Genomic DNA, 20,661 nt, shown 5'->3' with positions numbered 1-20,661 from the left:
TAGTTCACTTTCTTCTTTATAATATGTTAGTGAGAACAATTAACTGAAGAGTTGCCAAAATATCAATTTAGACTTGAAAATTAAGAAGCATTACACTGCAGCTATCACTTAAAACTACAAGTATCTAGTCTGCTGTTCCCCTTCTAAAAAAAATGTTTAAAACCATAAAGAAAAGAGTCTAGAGTAAATGAGAAGTGAAAATTAACTTCCTTTTAATAATTTAAGGCTTGAGGTAAATCTCACACTCTCCAATATCAGGTAGCATTATGAAATACACAAAGACAATGTTTTCATACGAAAGAGGTGAAATACAGTATCAATTTTTTCACTACTTCTCACAGCTGAAGAATTTTTTCTCTTGAGAGGGCTAATGTGTTACTCACTGAGGTGCCAAATAACAGAAACTGAATGCTTTGCTATTTCTCGGTCTCATTCCCATCACTACAGAAAATCACATTTTGGCCTGATGACAGGTATGATTTTAGAATAGGTATGTTTCAATATGGAACGACCGTAATGCAGAGATGAAAGTGACTGGCCCGTCACCTGTATTATGTGCAGGTTCCAGGATACATCATACCTAAGGATGGACCCCGAGGTTCCAGACCCTCGAGCCTATATACAGCAATTCCTTAATTTTTGCTCCATCAGAAGGGCCTTGCCTAGACAAGGGAAGACCTGATGTGGCCCTATACTTAGGGCACAAGCCTCTTCAATCACAGGGACTACACCAGACAATTCTCCTCAATGTAAGATTTTCACTATTCTATCATAAACTTGAAAAGTTACTGGTTCTCTCTTGAAGATGTAGATCGTTTTTGTGACAATAGCGACTGAAGGCAAAAGATTAAAAGTACTTGCTAATCATTCAAAGAAAACATTAAAACATTTACTATGTACAAGAGCGTTACTGCTGAAGTTTTGCTTAAGGGTAAATCAAACAAAAGAGTTACTGTTTGAAACATAATGTTTAAATATTAACCACAAATATTTTACTCTTTTAAAATTATTTCTAAAGCTCCTCTTGCCTTTTTCTTCTTGCTCCTTTAGGCAGAAAAATATATATATAAAGACTACACCAGGGATATAGCCGTATTTCCTGGTTATGTCATTATTATTTCAAAATATATGTCTGTATTTGTTTGCTTTCTCTATCAACTTTGCATTCCTAAAATTAGATTCCTTATGCTTGATAAAGTTACCCAGGAACCCAAAATTCTCAGACCTAAATGATTCTTCTTTAAACAATTCTGTTTGCTGAAAATCTTGATATTCAAACTTCACCTTACTCAAAAGCTGTCTTGGTTTTTTTCCTCTAAATAAAAATTTTTTCCATAAAGCCCTCATTTCTACATTATATACTTTGTGTACAAACTCTCTAAGTGAGTAAAAATAGATACTTAGAAAGTCCTCCAAGTAAAATAATCCTTTTAACCCTAGACAAGAAATCAATATTTATACTTGGGAGAAAATTCTTGCCTTCATAAGATGAACTTGAATTTTGACTAATTTGTATAAAATTTTGTCTAATGATGATCCAACATCTTTGATCTTTTTTATACTCAACAAATCTATTTTACTACTGATAAATTAAGGACTAGCCAGTCTTAAATAACTTGCACACGGTCGTGCTGAGTTAATGACTGATATGGGACAAATACGGAGGTTTGGTAATTTTCAATTCCATCTCAGTATTCTAAATTTTAAAATTATGACGACCTCATGGTATTTTAAACCACCCACGGTCTGAGTCCTATATCTAATTATCAAATACATCACTATTACACAGAGCATCATGCTTAAAAAATAACAAATTGTGTGTAAAACATGTTTATGGAAAAGGGCAGGAGAGACTACTCTCGAAAAATATATTCATGAACTATGTGATAAAGTCAGGCTAGAAGAGCAAAGGATGGTAGTAAATAAATCTCATGCTCTCAAATGGAATTTTACAGAGAGTTTTCAGCATGACTTTTCTATGTTTCACTTCGCCCGTCAGCTGTGAGCCGTTTCCAAGTGTGAAACTGCCTAAGAGAAGAAGCAAAGCTGTCATTTGACATGTGGGAGCGTGGAGATTGGGCTGCAGTAAAGAGCATTTCGGACTTCTTCAATTTACACACATATTCACCTATATATTTTCAGGTCTGAAAAGTATTCAGTGAGAAATAGCAATGTAAATTTCAAGCATTTATAAAGGCTTACAATGGGGTGGAAAATAAAGGTGAAGGACACGCATTGACAGGATACCATCTCGACTTCTTAAGACTAGTCAGGGAAACTTAACTGATGATATCTGCATAATAACTAACACACAGACAATTGTACTTGTCTTAGGTTGCATATTAAACTTTTAAATACAGTCTTCTGTATTTTATATGCCTAATATTATCAGTTCTATTTTCTGGCTGCTTTTCTGAGTAGACTGCTAAAAAAATACTGATATAATAAAAACTACTTTGACATTTTAGTTTTCCTTGAAAGTGCTATAAACAAAATTTTATTCTATATTATGATAAATAGTTCCGATGATAAAACACATAAAATCCTTTTAGTGCGTGTGCCTGTGTACACAAATAGAAATAAAATCAGAGTAACTACAAGGAAGTCCTCTGGAGAAGAACAACAAATTTACTCCTGTTTTTGTTCTATAATCACAATAAAAAAAAATAAGAGAATCTGTCTAAAAGTCTCCTAATATGGAAACTAGACTCTGTTATACATTATATCGTCATGCTACACGATCTATTCCTACTTTAGGGACTATTTCTTTGCTCTTTCTCTTCCTGAACTCCGTTCTATATCTCTGGTATGAAAGGAACCCATTTACCATGAACGATGTTTATTTAAAATAAAACCTTTCTAGAGAATTGTCCTAGATAATCCAAGGATACAAAGTGAACCTAAAAGGAATGGCTTCTACTTTGAAAACAGGGCTGGGTTTGATCAGTGAATTCGTATTCTCAAGACCCTCTTGATGGGCCTGCAGCTGCAGCCATTTATTTGCTGGCTTTTTCACAGATGTAGACAGAGAACGCTCGATGGTTTTTGTCTTTTTGTTGTTGGATTTATTTTCTTTAATATAAAAAAGTGGCAATTTGTTTTTAAAGTTCTTCGTTTTATAATAGAAACTTGTGACTATTGGACATCCTTGCTGAAATGACTATGACTTTTTAAAATCTAAGATTGTAAAGTTGAGAGAAACTATACTTAAATAACAGAAGGTGATCATTTGCATTTCAAAATTTATCTATCTTGCTTTTCCCCTCAATTAGACCAAAACATGTTGATTCACAGGTTTCTGTGTGTGTGTTTTTTTCTTTTTTAAACTTATTTATAGAGCAGAATAATGGCCCCCCTGCTAGTTTGGCATTTGCTCAAGTTTCTGTCCATGTATCGAATCTGTTACTGGAAATTTTTCTCAAAATATAAAGGCACATCATCCACAAGATAAAAAGATACATTGCTGATACTATAAAGCACAGGGCAGGTGGATAATGTTTTTAGGACAAATATGTGATAAGGATTCCCAGGAGGGTAGAGTGGTAGGGGTAGAGGTTGCACGCTGTTTAAACAGAAGTGAATCGCTCTCATCATAACCTTGTGACAACTTTACTTTCTAACTAAACATCAGATGCTTAACATGCTTTAGACTTACTTGGGCAATAATTCTAAAGTTAGAGTTGGGAAATGGGAGGGCAAGAGGGGAGGAGAAATACTTCAACATTCAGTGTTTCTTAGATCAAAAGAAGACTAAGTACTCTATGTCTCCATGTAGTCACTGATTTGTGATTTTTAGGCATTGAAATATTAGTATATTATCATTACTCCCACGCCCTTGAGAGGAGGAGGAAGGCCTACTTGTAGTTTTTATCAGCAGCATTATTGCTGTTCAATTATGGGACGAACAGTAATTTACAAATTTTTGCTCTAATTCTCCTTGCATTATAAGGGGCAAGAGTACACAGACTTAACTGAGTTCTGTAACTCTTTAGTTTTAAGATCATCTAAATTAGAACACTTGCATTACTTTCCAATTAAGGGCATTACTGGTTTTCCTTTATCCTGGTGATAAAAAAAAAAAAAATTAATAGGCCCAAAGAATGAAGAGAATTTCCACATTGTTCAATGCATGCCATAATACTAGCATACTTCTGCAACTCACAAACCTTGAGAGTATAATTTTTTTATGCAAATAATTAAAACAAAGCCTTTCTTCAGACTACAGCCTTTTTCAAACGTTAGTGAAGGACAACCTGGAAGATGACAGCAAAAATCCATTAATGGTAGGCTGCCACCTGCTGGTAACTGATGAGAATTGTGATTTCTGGGAAAAGGCGTAAAAATTAGAACTTGGAAACTGATCTGGATTAAATTCAGTATTTCAGTACACAAAATTGAAAGTATATATCTATTAATGAATGTAGTATGGTTTCGTTCCACATATATCAAAACTCTCAGGAGGTCAACATGCTATGTAATATTAAACATGACAGTACTTTGAAGAAAAATCTGCTAGAATACCAAAATACAATCCTACAGATAGTTTTCAACAAAAAGTAACAATACTCATAGGAAATAATAAGTTATAAACATTGAAGAAGCCCTGCAAATATTTGGTTTTGATGTGAGGTTGATACTGCACTTGACTTCAGGATTTCACAGGATTTGACTTAAAAAAACTTCCTATATTTAATTTTGATTCTAAAACCTCCAAATTCATTGTAATTAACACATATATTTTTGTATACTGGTACCTAAAATGTTATTTTTTATCAAATTAGAAAAGGGAAAATCTGTTTTACCCGAAAAACAAAAAAACAAAACAAAACAAAACCAGATAACCATAATAAAGTGATTTTACTATGAAAATTTTTTTTGTTATCCCATTAACTAAATCACACTAATAAGGTTTCAAAAAATAGCATTAAATATCATCTATTTGAGAAAAACCAAAAATGTAGGCATGCTCTATTGTCCCTGAAAAGACATAAAAACAAACAGCCCTAATTTAGGGGAAGAACAGGAAAGAAAGAGAACAACAGTAAGAAGAAAATCCAAATCACTGTTTTCAGGAAATAGTTTTAGGATATTTGCTTTGCAGGTTGAAAAAACTTCGCGATTCCCCAATAGAGAAATTATTCTTAACAATGAAGGCTGTAACTAAAACAATATAGCTCTTTCAATCCTAATTATAATCATTTCCCATTATGCAGGGAAACAATGTTAGCATCAATAATACACTGGTTTGCTAGTAAGCATTAAATACTGTATTAATCAACAACTAAGCAGATCATGTCAATATAATCAGCTTGAACCTCCTTTGAAAGCCAGTGGGGTGACAAGTGAAGAAACTTTGGCCATCCAATGAGGCTGACTGCCAGGCAAAAGGTGAACAAACTTTGGATTCAAATAAAGCCCTATCTGCACTGATGACAGAAAGAAACTAACTCAAACCCAATTCACATGCTTAGGCGATCTGTAATTATCAACAAAAGAAATATTTCTAATTTTTAAAAAATAAAAATACAGTAAGAGCAAGAGAAACCTATTGTGTCAAATATTTGACTAACTAGGCCATTTCTGAATAAGAAGAACAGGCTTCCTCAAATTTCTCAAATATAGAAAGGCTTTAAAATCTGCTCTAAAATGCCAGCTTGGCTCATCACTGAAGTCACGAATTTGTTTGTTTTTTTTTTTTAATTCTCCATTTTACCCACTTTTATAGCCTTAGGAATTTCGCCCTTTTAGCCAACTACTTCTCACATCTTAATAAAAATCATCCATTTAAAGAGGTTCAGGGTAAACACTAAGTTAAGACATTTCTAAGAATTCACTGCCAGTCCTACACGAAGTACAAATGCATTCGTTTAACAACAAATATGTATACACACACACAGCTATGGACTATATGTAATGGTTTTATAACCCAATTTTCTTTTTTGAAAGTCAGAGATAACCAAATCCAACAAGTACGTGAACTGGTAGTGAAAAATACAACTTCTATAAAGAAATGAGAGCCTCTGAACTACTTTTTTAAGTGAGATATTGTAGGAGATCGTGCTAACCTGGGGCACAGTACATTCTCTCTATGGCATCGCTGTCACAGGAATCTTCAACCTCACTCCACCTGCTAAAATACGTTAGCTGAATGTGTCCTAAAAACAAAACGACAGGAGAAATCAAAACATTTTTCTCTTCCATTTTCTGCAGAAGTGAACTGTAATTACTCCTTTTGTAGCTAAAAACAGTATCATTAAGAATAATGGCATCATTAAGTACTAGAAGCTATTACTGGGGGTGAATTTGCTGCACTGATAATGAAGCTCTAGACAGGAAATGAAGATACTAATTACAAGATAAAACGCCTACTCAGTTAATTGGAAGCAACGGCGAATAAAAAGAAATGCATTTGCAAAAGTTCCTGACCTCTATCATTCAATAAGATGTTGTTTGGGTTCAAATCGCGGCACACAATTCCCTCTCTATGTAAAGCATCAAGGGCTACCACCATTTCAGCTGCCCATCTTTGAATGCAGCCCTCTGGGATGTAAAACCTGGAGTTTAGTGCTAATTTTTTATCAAGGTCCTCAAAAATCTGATGTATTTCCTTGTCTCCTTCTAGTGCTAACCCACTCTCTCCCTTAGTCACAGAGTCTCTCCGAAATAAAATCGGTTCCTCTTCGTCCGTTTGATCTGTAAACAGCAATACTTCTTCAGTCATTAAAGTGTCTGTGTTTGCATTACATTCATTAGCATTAGCACCTGAGAGTGGGTCAGAAATAGGAAGTAAGCTTTCTTCTGTATTGTTCGCAGTTACAGCTGACTCAACCACTCCAAGTCCTTGAAAGTCAGGATCTGAGCTGTGTAACAAAGACGTGGTTCCTGAACTACTATGATCAACAGTCGATATAAATAACATCCCCAGATCCCTCTGTACATAGTGTTTCTCTGTTATACTATGGGATTTAAGCCTAGAAGGGTCACTCGATTCCTCTGAGCCTTTTTCTTCTTCAGCTTGGCACTGTTCAGTACTGAGCCTGAGACATAAAACATCAGGGGCTTCCAATAGTTTACTTTCTATTATGCCTACATTAGTCTGTGTAAACTTAGTAGGTCCCATTGCTGCACCTTCTTTTGTTGGCTCCAATTCACCAGGCAGATTTACAAGAAGATCGGGCCTTCCTTCGTCAGTACCACTGACATCATCAAAAGCAGCATCTTTAAAAGAAATAACTGGGACAGAGTCATCTGATCCCCTGCTAATGGTGTCCTGAGCTATAACCTTGCTTTCACTAATATTAAAACTCCTGGAAATATTGTCTCCATCTGAAAGAGTAAAAAATGGTTTCAAAGGTTCTGACTTTAGGCTATACATTTTTTCTCCAAAATCAAGTCCTAGGATTTCACTAGTACTATCCTTACTGTCTATCCTAAAGAATTCCATGGGGCTGTTTTTAGATCTACTGAGGGAATCTGATGTTCTTGGAGAACTAACTGCTTCCAGGTCATCGTTTCCAGGGAAGAACTTCCGCTCATAAGCTATCGGCTGTGTGCTGGGGCTGTCACTGCCAGCAGCAAGGTGGGCTGGGATGCTTTCAATAGCTTTGGTATCAGCATTATTCTTTTCAGTCTTCATGAAAGGCTCCTCATTCAATGACCCTGGTTCAATCTTTTCCTGCCCATATTCATTGCATAATGTTAAATAACTAGTAGTACATTCTTCTTCTGAACTTGAGCCAGAATCTGGCCATTTTGGAGAGCTATCTTGGCCATCATCATCTTGGTTGCTCTCATCTTGAGAGCTCTGAGTAAGACTCGTCTTCAATGGCAGAACTTTAAGCATGGTTCCACCATCACTTCCTCTGGATTCAAAGCTGCTGCTGTCCTGAGGACTAGATGTTGGCTGTTGCAGGTGAACTTTAGTAAGTGCAGATTTTTTCACTTCCTCAATGTCAAAGCTTCCTTCAGGACTTCTGTTTAGAAATTTACTGATATATGACCAGAGTTTGCCACCTGTGAACAAATATAACCAAAAACAAAAACAAATTTAAGATCCCCAAATTAATGGTTCTTTATTGAAGCCATTAGAAAAACAAAAAGTATACTAAGAATCAATCAAGAGCTAGTCAATGATACCCATTAATACATCAAGTTTGCTCTAAGACAAGAATTTTCATAAAATACCTTCTTGTTATTGCTGACTGGTGAGTACAGTTTCAAGCACATCTCCTAATATCAATTATTTTTGAAACGACAACCTATTTCTTCCTTTGAAGGGAAATTAGTTATAACAAATACTAATATGAAATCTCACAGCTGAATTTCTACTTTAAAGTTAAAATATAATTTAGCTTTAGAAACATCTGATTATGCTCTGATTTGTTTATGTAATAATTTTTTCAAGCATGGCCCCTTGGTCAAGTGGAAATCCATAAATAAGTGCTGCTTAAAATTGTATATTTCACTGGGAAAAAAATCAACATTATTCCATTTTGAAAATGCCCCATCCAGGATTAGAGGGGAGATTTGGCATCTGGTATATAATTATGCCATTATAAATGACATATTAATAATATTTTTTCCCCATTTTCTCCCCTCCACATACACATTATGTGTGGTATGAGACCACATGTAATTGAGAAATATGAATTGGGCAGCCATTAATTCTGATTCTATATTCTGATAGATATCAGAAACCTATAAAATCCAAAATCGTAAAAGTCAATTTCACAGAAATCATAGAAATCAAACACAAAATAATCCAATGCTTTACTAGCAATATTTCTTAGGTAGTTATTTCACCTAATTATTCTTTTGTTTTGTTTTAATCATTAAAAACTAAACCTCTTTTGCTAATTAGAATCTTTGAATAAATAAACTATGATAAGTATCAAAAAACCTACCAAAGCTCTGCTGCCTAGAAACAGTATCACAAGAGAAAAGTTCAATTTGATCTAAAAACCTTGACAGTAATTACAGAAGTATATTTTGAAGATGTAACTGTAGCTTCCAAAAATTAGAAATAATGTGTTAAAAACAAATCCCTCTATTAATACGAAGGCAACTTTTTCAGCACTTTTTAATTCTGTCATTAAGCATCACGCACCAATCATATGTAAAATAATAACTGACAGTCAATTACACGTGAAAGAAGGTCAATGAAAGCATCCGAAAAATCTTTCTCTACTTTGTATTTCATTTCATGTAGAGGAACTCAATAAATACAAACAAGTACCCGATACTACGCCTAGCATAGAGTAACTGCTCAATAAAGGGTAACTGTCATATTAACCCTAGGTTACTCGTACATCTCTTCTACCAGTGATCTAGTTAACGGCCGTCTTCCATTTTGATAACAATTAGTGGTATAGAATATTGTCTTTTAATCTTCCCTCTCATTGTTTCTTAGCTTTCTGTCCTCACTAGATTATACTTAGTGTTTAATATTTTCCCATATTAACTAAAGTTTAATAATTCATATATGGCTTTGAAACTCACTCATTCAAAAAAAGAGCTCTGCATTGATTTCGTCTTCTTTTAGTCTTTTGACAACAGTACTCACACTCCTTTTATCACAAATACCACTATTGTGGCATAGTAACAATAATGCCTAAACCTGAAGTTGATGCTCCTGTAAGCAAGCCAAAAAAAAAAGATGCATGTTGTTTTCAGTTCTCCTAGATGGTGACCACTGTGAGGACAGAACCAAGTCTTCTTTATCTTTGTTTACCTACAGCCTACACAGTATGCAGGACATGACAGGCATTTAGTCAATAATTCATCAGAATGAAACGTGCCATCACAAAGTGGACCCAGTATGTAAAGATTACAGCTGTAAAGATCTGGTGACCAGCAAGAAACAGTATCTAGTAAAGTTCTAAGAAAAGTTTTATTCATTCTTAGGCCAATTCCACCTGGATCAGCTACTAAAATCTAAAATTCATTATATGCTTAAATTCTTCATTTTTGTCCCCCAAATCACTTCCTCTTTCTGACTTCCAAGCACTCTGGCATAAAAGCTTTGGACTGAACTTGGATTATTTTCTCTCCCTGTTCTGTCTACATCTGACATGTTCCAAATCTTATAAGATCTACGCATAATGTTTCTCATAGTCTTCCTCTTAATTCCTTTGACCACTGTTTCTTGGAATAACATTATAGCTACAACTAGATCTCTACGCTAAGTCCTTCCTGTATTACTCTACCACACTAACTGCTGCCCAATTAATCCTCCTTTTCAGCACAGAGATTATGATGTCATTTTTCTCTTCAAGAACCCAAATCCCTTCCACCTACTGAATGATGTACCAACTACATAAAGGCATTTGAACCCCTCAGTAATACAGTATCAATCCATGATTTGGTCCTCTCCCTCAACTCACCACATAATTCATCTGAATTGGATTTCTCTCCATATAACCCATACTTGACCTTTGTTCAAACCACACCTACCACTTAGAAGTTTTTTTCCTATTAGTTTCCCAATATCTACTTGTCAAAATCCTATCCATTACCAAAGGCCCTTCAGAATTTTTTTTGTTTTTTGTAGCCCCTCACTGGATACAGTTCCTACCTTCTATGAATCCTCTATATTACTTCGTCACTCTTATGACATTTACGACATTCTATTTCATATCAATATTGTTTTTATGCTTTATTATCTCCTTTACTAGACTGCAGGGTCTTCATAACTACATAAAGAGAATTCGGTCTAGCATGTAAAATAATAAGTATTAAGTAAATATGTATTATGTTGGGTTATAAAAAGATGGCATCTTTACAAATTCTTTGAAAACCTTTCAAGGAAAGGGGTCTATAAATAATAATATCATTATTTTTGGTCATGCTTTCTTCCTACTTTAATACAAATACGGCTTTGTTGTAAAAATAATATAAATACAGAAAAGAAGAAGGAAAATAAAAGATTCTGAATATAAATTACCCATAACCACTATTAACTATTAGTACATTTATTTTAAGGTTTTTTATGCACAACATCATATCAAACATTTTCCAATATTCATGAGAATACAAACTGGAATAGCTTATAGCACATCCATGTGATAGATATGATGTATTTAAATATTCCTCTATTGATGGACACTTAAGATACTCCAGTCTTTTACTATAAGAATTAAAATAACACATACTTTTACGTACAATACTTGACATTTCTGATTATTTCATTAGGGCAGAATCCCAGAAATGATTAAGAACTACATCAAGAAGCATGGATATTTTTAATTCTTTACAGAAAGACTGTCCCAGAGTCCACTCCTAATGTGCCTTGGTCCCATCTTCACAGCAACTTGCTAATACTGAATATTTGCAAGTTTACCAATTTCATTATTCAAATATAGCATCTTATTTCATTGTCACTCTTTTCATTATTAGATAAAATTTCTAAATGGGATTGTTGGCACTTTTTAAATAAAATTTGTTCTTCACCTAAACAAGTACCCAAACCGAATTATAAAAAAACTCTGCATATTGAAGCAATAACTAAACTGTTTTAGCTCTTCTCCATTCTTTGCTGGGTGTCCAGTTAAATTTAATGCTTAACACAGAGCTACAGAAACAAAAATCTTGGTCCTATTACATCCTTTTTTTTTTTTTTAATTACAAAATCATGAAAGCCACATAACTTACAAGAACACATTATTCCCACTGATGTTTCTCACCCACGAAAACTGAATAGGTTCTACTTTCTACAGAGTTAAGATCAGGCCCAACAGACAAACTTACACAAAGGTCAACTTTACTACTATAACATTAACCTTTAAAAAAAACCTGTTATCACTACACCACAAAATATAAATAGAAAATACCTAACATAGTTAAGATATTTAACACTTTAGGAATATAAATGACACCTTTCTAAGTCCTACTGAAGCATCCAAAATTGTAGACATTAGCTATTTTAAACTATGAAAATATCAACTCATAAGGCTTAATAAAAACTATCTCTCATCAGATTTTAAACTATTGGTTTTCTGAAAGATGGCAAAGAAAATCTGTTAAGTTTATTTAACCAGAATTAGGACTTTAAATTAATATATATGATAAAATACTGTTGAACCAATAATCAAAATCATCTTTCGACCCAGCAAAATTCTACTTCAATAAATCTGTCCTACAAATAGTTCTGGAAAAGACTAAACAAAAATACACACAGCCATATAGGTAAAAGCACTAGAAACGATTTAAACACCAATTAATAGAGGAAGAGTTAAATTATGGTAAACCTGTACAATCAAATACTGTGTACCTATTCAAAAAAATTATAGCAATATTTGCAAATACTTACATACTGTTTACCATGTACCAGGCCCTATTATGAATGTTTTACGCTGATACCAACTATTTAATGCTCACATCAATCCTATGAAGTAGATAATTATTACCTTTCCCAGTTTACAAATAAAGAAACAGGCACAAAGAGGTTAATTTAGTAACTTCAGTAACAAGGTCACACAACTAGAAAATGATGAGCCAGTTTGGCTCCAGAATCCACACTACATTGTCTCTCTTAATGCAGACATACAGAGAGAAAAAAAGAAAGCTGTCCAAGTTACACTGTTAAGATGGGGGGAAAAAACAAGCTACAGAACAATATGTAAGATCCATTTATGTTTTTTTTAAAAGCAAACAGGTAGGGGGTATATTTCCTACATACATAGGAAATTTTCCTTCTATTTCTACAGAATGGAACTGGGCACTCAAAGTGAATAGAGAAGGGGAATTTTCATTTTAATTTGTACACTTCTATACAGTTCAAATTGATTTCTTTATATGTTAGTTTTATAATTTTTTAAACTAGTTATTAAAAGGAGAATCATTTCACCCCTTGGGTCCTCCAAATAACTTGGGGAGAAATTCTTTCCCATTCCTCATCTACTTGGTGTGTCGGAGGCTTTTCCAATCATTTTCGTCTAACCTAGTCATTCAGCTTTTCTCTGCTCAATATATTCAACGATTACAGACCGAGGACTTCTATGTACTAAGCATTCTGCTAAATGCTGGGATATGTATAATGAATGTGACATAATCCTTAATCTTAAAAATTTTTTAAGTTTTTATAACACTCATGGCCTTGACTGAATACAATTATTTTCTCACTTTTTCTTCCTCAGAGTTAAAATAAAAGAGATTCATTAGCAGAAACAATGAACATTTTAAACCTCTCTCCCAAAATCTTGTCTGGTATATCCACCTGCCTACTCAACACCACCTAGATTTAATAAGCATCTCAAACTCACATGTCCAAAACCAAATCTCTGCTTGCTCCCTCTAAATCTACCCCTGCCACGGCTTTCCCTATCTTAGTAAATGGAAACTCCATTCTTTTCAGTCATTTGAGCAAAATCCTTGGAGTAAGGCAAGATAGAATCATGTCACTTCTATTCTCAAAATACATTCAGAATCTAATACCCATTTCCAACCACCTCCACCACCAACACTTTGCCCAGGACCCATCACTGTCACCTGGACTGCTGCAACATCTTCCAAACTGGTGTCCTGCTTTTGCCTTTGCGGCCCCCTCCCCATATTCTATTTTCCATGAAGCAGCCAGAGGGATACCTATCTTGTCACTCTTCTGCTCAATGCCCCATAATGACTTCCTACCTATTTAGACTAAAATTCAAGTTCTTAACGTGGCCTACAAGACCCCTCAGGATCTGCCCACCTGCCTCCCCACGTCTCTCAGTTCATTTTTAGCCACTCTTCCCGTTCTGCTCCAGCCACACTGACCTTGCTGTTTCTTGTGCACCAAGTACACTCTTGCCTCCGGTCTACGTACTTGTTTCCTCTCGCCAAGACATTCTTCCCTCGCATATCCACACTGCTCTTTCACTTCCTTCAAGTCACTGGCCAAATATCTCTTCTTAATAAGGTAACCACTCTATATAAAATAGTAACCCCTACCTCACTCTTTTAGCATTTCCTTCTTCCTTCTTTTATTTATCTCCATCTGACATATATTTACTCATGTGTTTGCTTATTGTCTGTTCTGCCTCGATAACGTAAGCGCCATGTGGGCAGAGTCAGTCTTGGTCTTTTTTGTTCACTGCCACGTTAGAACTAAGCCTGTATCCCAGTAAGCACTCAATACATTTCTGACTGAAAGAACTAAAAATGGAAAGAAAATGAGTCCGAGACTCATGTCAATCATGAATAGCTTTGTAAGGAGAGGGAAGCTAAAACCATAAATGATAAATATTTAAGCATTCACATTATGAAAAAAAATAATTGTTCACAATATTTATCTTTTCAGTAATAGTTTATCTCACACATGAAAGTGATGTTTTGATGATATATGCACAATATCCTAATTCACAGAGGTAACAAAGTACCACTAACATGTAAAAGATAACACACTGTCCATCATTCAGTTCACATGACTGTCAAGCCAAATCCAAGACATTACCCTAGATTCTTCTCTCCCAAATCTCTATTCCATCACAGGTCCCATGGACTCTACCCTCAGAGAATCTCTGCTGGTACCCCAGAAAGCCATGCCATCATCATCTCTTGCCTAGATGATTTACTAGCCCTCTCACCGTTTCTATTCTTGTCTTTCTATAATACATTCCCCATATAATGGCCAGAGCGATCTTTTCAAAATGTAAATCAGATCTTGTCAATGTTTCAGATGTCCAATGGTTTCCTAATGCACTTGAATAAAAGCCCAAGTCCTCACTCTGCCGTAGAAGGATCCCACCTGCTTCTCCAATAGCCTCATATTCCACTATTGTGTCACCTGCTACACTCCAACCAGATGGTCTCCTTTCTTTTTCCTCAAAATTCCAAGTGTGTTTTGCCTTCAATTTCTTACACTAATCCCTGTACCTGGAATGTGCTTCCCCTTACATCCAAATGGTTATTTCTTCGGTCATTCAGAACTTCTTTTAAATGCTACCTTCTCAGAGGGGACTTACTCAACTATGTAAAGTAGTCCCCCAGTCATCATCTATTAGAGCTGTGTGGAAGATCAGTATAGTCCCTACTGTTATCTATTACTGTCTAATTTTTCCTGTTTGATTCTTCACAGTATAGAAGTTTTAAAGGGGCAGACTCTTTTCCTGTCTTGTTCATCTAAAAGAGAGTCTAGTACATACTACATGCTCAACAAATTTGTTGAATATTAAATGAATCCAGAGTCCCTAATGGCACTATAATTTAATATCTTTGCATTGTAAAATCTTAACATTAAACAACAGACATCTGAAACACACAGTCAAGAGATCGTCTCCCTCCCCAAAGTTTAAATAATCCAGGAAAAATTCTATGGTCATGTGACCATTCAAAATCAGAAGTGGTCAATAATAAAGGAAAAGAGACCTGGTAAAGATAATTTGAAACAGTGGGAAATTTGAAAGCCACATGTCTATGTTGTTAAGAGAGATTATAAAGACTTTCTATAGTACTGAAGTAAATTTAGGTGAAATATCAGCCTTAGGGAGTGTAAGAAAAAGTGAGAAGATGGCAGAAGAAAAACTAAAGTATAATTTGGGGAAGGTAGAGAAAAATAGGAAGAGGAAGCTGCAAATTGCCGAAGTAAACTAGGATTGAAAATCTGCCACAGATAATCTCCAACATGAATAATCCACCCTGGGTAATAGAATATTGACTATAATTACATTCATCCTACTGACCTTGTTCTAAATTATTATGGATTATTACTATGCAAGTTATTTTTGTTCCACACCAGAGGTGGCTGTATTCCGCTATCAGATGACATGACCTCTAATTCAATAATGTCTGTAATGCACTGGTATCTTCAGATAAAAGCTGTCTATAATGTCTGAACAAAGGTGAATTAGTTATCCAATTCACACACGCAATTAACTCTCTTAATACCTGAGAGACCAGGGAGCCCCTTCTGAATTTCCTATTAAATACCACATATGGAGGTCTTCCCTCCATCTGTAGTTATCTTGTACTGTACTTCATAATAAACAATATTAATAGTTTATTGCCCCCGTCAAAAATTTTGCATTAGTAATCATAAGAGACTTCATTCCACAAAGCAATGATTCACTTTCCTAGGAAAATGCATTATATTCAAATGTTATGCCTATTAGTAAAGCACAATAGTTCTTTACTCTTAGTAATGTAAAAATAACACCTTCATGAAATATGAAAAATAATTTAATTTTTTTCACTATTTTGAGAACACCTCTTAAAAGCCAAAAGGCAATTATTTATTATGTGGATTTATATTTATATGCTATATTCAGTCATTCTAAATAAAAGACGATTTATTATTTAAATTCAGGCATTAAAGGGCAAAAACAAATCAAAACACAGTATTTTTTGCCACCTGTTCCCTCTATTAAGAGCTGAAATTTCATAAATAGTTTGAAGGCAGAGTACCATGCTTCTGCTTTGTACCCATATGTGATGCCAATGGCTGTATTCTTAAAAACCCAGATTAGAATAACTAGGTCATGTCAAATGTCAAGCAAATACCCAAGCCTCCTAAAAAAGTAAGTAATTAATTAATTCCTCGGGGGATGCTTTTTATTTCAGTCATCTAACATTCATGTATCCATTTAGCAGAGAACAAGAGAACGAAATAAAATCTCTAAAATAAAACCTGGCTCTCTTAGCACCCATTCCACCTGAAAGTTCCCATCCTTTCAGATCAATTCTAGGAGAAAGTAAGTAGTTAAATACATCTAAGAATGTTGCTGTAGTTCAACAGAAATCTGCTGCTCAACTGGGTTTTCATTCTCCCTCCCAACTGAAAGTAGGGAGGGAGAGCAGAGGAATAAGGAAACAGTTTCTTACATGTGTTTCGTATGTTTTTTCTGTTCATGTAATGACAGAAGAAGGGCGTTCTAAAAACTAAAAAGCTAAGCAGGCGATATTCTCTGTTAGATAAACAATTTAAAGTACAAACCAACCTTCTGCATGCTGCAGCACAAGAAATACCGACTCCTCAGAAATGATGTACTTGTGCAGACACACCATGTTGGGCACGCAGCGGGGGATGATGGTCTTTCTGTTCCTGCTGTATTCACTGCTTTTCCTTAGACCCTGACAGAGAACAAAAAGGTCAGTTGTACCCTCAGTTGCCTTTGGAGCCTGCTGTGCTCTGTGTTTATCAACCAAACTAATCTATCCGAGCTACTCTGGGCTTCAGAGAAACCACTCATCTGCTGCTCTATGCCCCTCAGTCCCTGGAGGCTCTGCTGATGGCATCTGGCATGAATCCAGAGAACAGAAGATGCCACAAAGCTGCCATTAAAATCAATTACGTGGGTCAGTGTTTTTATTAGAGATGCTCTCAAACTAAGTCATCAGGATGACACACAGTTATTTCTCTATGACCTTTTCTTAAGTTTTATTTTACTTGTGTATATCTTTAAAGCAGCCGACATTGTGAAATCAATTCAAATTCTTGAGCTACAAAAGGTATTCCTAGATTAAACAGGCAATTTAAAAATTCTATTCTCCCAAAGTACAAAGATTAAGTTTTCTCTTTAGAAATAGTGTGTATAGTTTCTGATGTCATACCTTTGTTTAAAAGGTATGCTCATAAAAAGAAATTTGTTTCAGTATATGTCAATGTGACCTACTGCCAGACTGATAAGTAAAAGCAAAGGTATCAGAAAAAGAAATATAAAATTAATCTAAAATTGATTTAATTCTGGATGCTTTGGAAATGCTTAAATTGGGATATTTTTAGAATATGTACCGTCACAATCTACTTCAAATACAATTTCAAAATTTTAAAATTGAGGGGGCTTCATTTTTTCATTTAACTACAAATTGGGTCATATGGAGACTCAAACTGAATTTAGATCAAAAAGAGGACCAGGGATATTGACAACATTTCTCAAATACCTGTAACAAAGACTTTAAGGCAAAATTTAAGCACTTAAGAACTGTAATCACAATTAAAGGTGAGGCTGTGGTCTTCATAAAGTATACAAAATGTATTAGAGATGTGTTTAAACTATACACTATACATCTGAATAGCATGAAATAAGTCTTCGACTTATCTGTATTATGTCCTCCATATTCTCTTATCTAAAATGCTCTTCAAATGTATGTTATAGAGTATTTATCAACAGTGATGGGAGAAAAAATAAATAAATATAAATCATCACACATAAAAGAACATTCAAACACCCCAGGAAAAAAATATTAAATATTTTTTCTTTCAGAAGCATAATTTGAAAATAGATTTCTAAACTCATTGAACAAACTCCACTTACTTTTAAAATGAATGTCTGTTCTGTCCTTGAGTCCATTACAAGTAAAACCTACATAAAAGATATAAGTAATAATTTATTCATGATACACTGAAAATTAACTCATAACTTTTAAAAATTATACTTTAAGAATTTGGGGAGAAGTGTTGAAATCAACTGCCAAGATTGTTAATTTCTGAATATATGTTTTTTTAAAGCCACCAAATCACAAGGTTAAAAGAGTCTTATCTAAGGTGAGGTTATTATGGTTTCCTTTTCTAAAAATGCCATATTTTAGAAACATTACTATGTTTCCTAGATTTATTTTAAATTGTTTCTTATAAGTAAAGGAAACATTTATGGTTAAGAATTTAAAAAAAAAAATTACAGGAATTGATAAAGTCTTGATTTTCTTCCTAAAACTCCTTATTTAACAACTCGCTATAATGTGATGTCAACAACTCAGGCTCCAGCCTAAGGCATTCTTGTATTAACTATTTCTCCATTCTGGACTCATCCTTAACTCCTCTTTTTCCAACAGCAAATCTTGTCAGCTCTATCTTCAAAATGTATCCAAAACTCACCTTAATATTTCCACAGCTATTACCCTGATTCCAACAAAGACTCGCCTGTATTATAATAACAGCCTCCCAGTAGCTCTCTCTGCTTCCATCTTTGCTGCCCTATGGTCTACTCTCAAAATAGCAGCCTGGGTTTTCTTTTTAAAATAAAGGTAGATCATGTCACTCCTCTCATTCAGAGAAAATCCAAAAAATAACCTCAAGACCCTTTATGATCTCACACATTGCCCCATCAAACTACCCATTTTCCCCACCCAATCTTGATGAATAGAAGGAGTAAACAGACATACAGAATTATCCTACATGTTAATATTTTATTATATCGGAGACACTATATCAGAAGTTGGCAAACTTTTTCTCTAAATATCCAGATGGTAAATATTTGAGGCTTTGCAGGCTCATGTAGTCTCTGTTGCAGCAATTCAACTCCGCCACTGTAGCGCAACAGCAGCCACCACCTGAAATGGGCCACGGGGCGTGCTTTTACACCACGGAAATCTGCAAACACTGTAACAAGGCTTTTTCCCCTCGACTCCAGAAAACTGGGAGTCAAGGATGAAAAAAAGATGTCAAGCTTGGGAAAATAAAAGAATGACAAGAAAAAACAGGGGAGTTAAGATGGCGACCCAGTTTGAGAAGAAGATGGTAAATCCCATTTCAGACTTGATACATGTGGAGTAATAGTGACAACGGTCATCTCTGACCTCTCCTGAGGGCATGATATACTAAGTAGGTCTCCTTTTAATTTCAATTGAATATTCCCATGGATCCCTCCTGAATTCATCCCTTCCTATTCCCAAAGCCCTGTCCCTACTAAAAACAAAACAAAACCTTGTTTCTCCCCCTACAGTACTGAATAACACTACTGGTCCTTGGAACGCCCCAAACCAAAAAGCGCCCAAGTCACTCTGAATTTCCTGTCCCCTACCTTCACAGCCAGTGACCAAGTCCGGTCAGTTCTACTTCCTAAGTATTTCTCTTATCTACCCTCTACTCTTTCACCTACCATGCTTTAAGTTCTTGCTATACACTACGCTTTAGCTTTGCGTAATCAATGTTAATTCTTTCAACTACCCAATGAGATTTTACCATTTCTACTCTCGCCATGGAGAAGGCATACTAGCTTCATCTGTAGATGCTCTAATGGTAGGTAATAATGGTATCTACCATATGTGAGAATTCAGTGAGATAATCCTGTAAAAATGCTTGGAATAGCCAGTTATTATTGCTATCACTATTACTATTGCTTCTTCCTGAAATGCTGCCCCAGCCACTTAACCAAACAAGGACTCATCTTTCTGTATTCAACTCAGATGTCTATCTCTCAGTAACGCTGACTCTTTTCTTCCTTTGTTCTCCCACTGTATATGGTATCAACTACTATTATAGCATTTCTAACCCTTCAATTTGGTTTTACCTTTACTTGTCTATCTCTCAACCAGATTTCAAGCTTTTTATCAGCATGCTGTAGGCAGAATGATGGTCGCCAAAGATGTTCATACTTCAATCTCCAGAATCTGTGAATATGTCATGGTACTGGCAAAAAGAACTTTGCAGGTATAATTAAGGTGCAGACTGTAAAACAGATTATCCTAGATTATCTGAGTAAGTTCAATCAAATCATGTGAACCTATAAAAGTAGAGAACTGTCTGGCCAGAAGTGAAAGCACAGAAATGATATAACAGAGGAGAAAATACGAAAGATTCAAAGTATGAGAGGAATGCATGGTTGCTGGCTCTGATACAGAGGCCCACACGTAAGCACTACAGAGGCCTCTAGCTCATAGCATGAAAACAAAAAGGGGAAAGGCAGCTTCTAAGTGCCAAGACCAGCACTTGGCTGATAGCAAGCAAGGAAGAGAGTTCAGTCCCACAAT

General features: G+C 35.1%; 1 protein-coding gene across 12 annotated transcripts in view; it reads right to left on the bottom strand.

Moving 5' to 3' along the window:
* Positions 1 to 20,661, bottom strand: part of RPS6KC1 (ribosomal protein S6 kinase C1) — a 222,337-nt gene that overhangs the window by 114,605 nt on the left and 87,071 nt on the right. For all 12 annotated transcript variants that reach the window (XM_025043947.1, XM_025043948.1, XM_025043946.1 and 9 more), the window contains 4 exons: positions 18,228 to 18,275; positions 16,911 to 17,043; positions 6,427 to 8,013; positions 6,066 to 6,155 (listed from right to left, as the gene is read on the bottom strand). In XM_025043947.1, coding sequence (XP_024899715.1) covers positions 6,066 to 6,155; positions 6,427 to 8,013; positions 16,911 to 17,043; positions 18,228 to 18,275 — 1,858 coding nt within the window. The remainder of the gene's footprint in view (positions 1 to 6,065; positions 6,156 to 6,426; positions 8,014 to 16,910; positions 17,044 to 18,227; positions 18,276 to 20,661) is intronic.

Source organism: Pteropus alecto, unplaced genomic scaffold (genome assembly GCF_000325575.1).
Source record: "Pteropus alecto unplaced genomic scaffold, ASM32557v1 scaffold101, whole genome shotgun sequence".
NCBI classification, from domain to species: Eukaryota; Metazoa; Chordata; class Mammalia; order Chiroptera; family Pteropodidae; genus Pteropus; species Pteropus alecto.
This window is presented reverse-complemented; position numbering and strand designations above follow the sequence as displayed.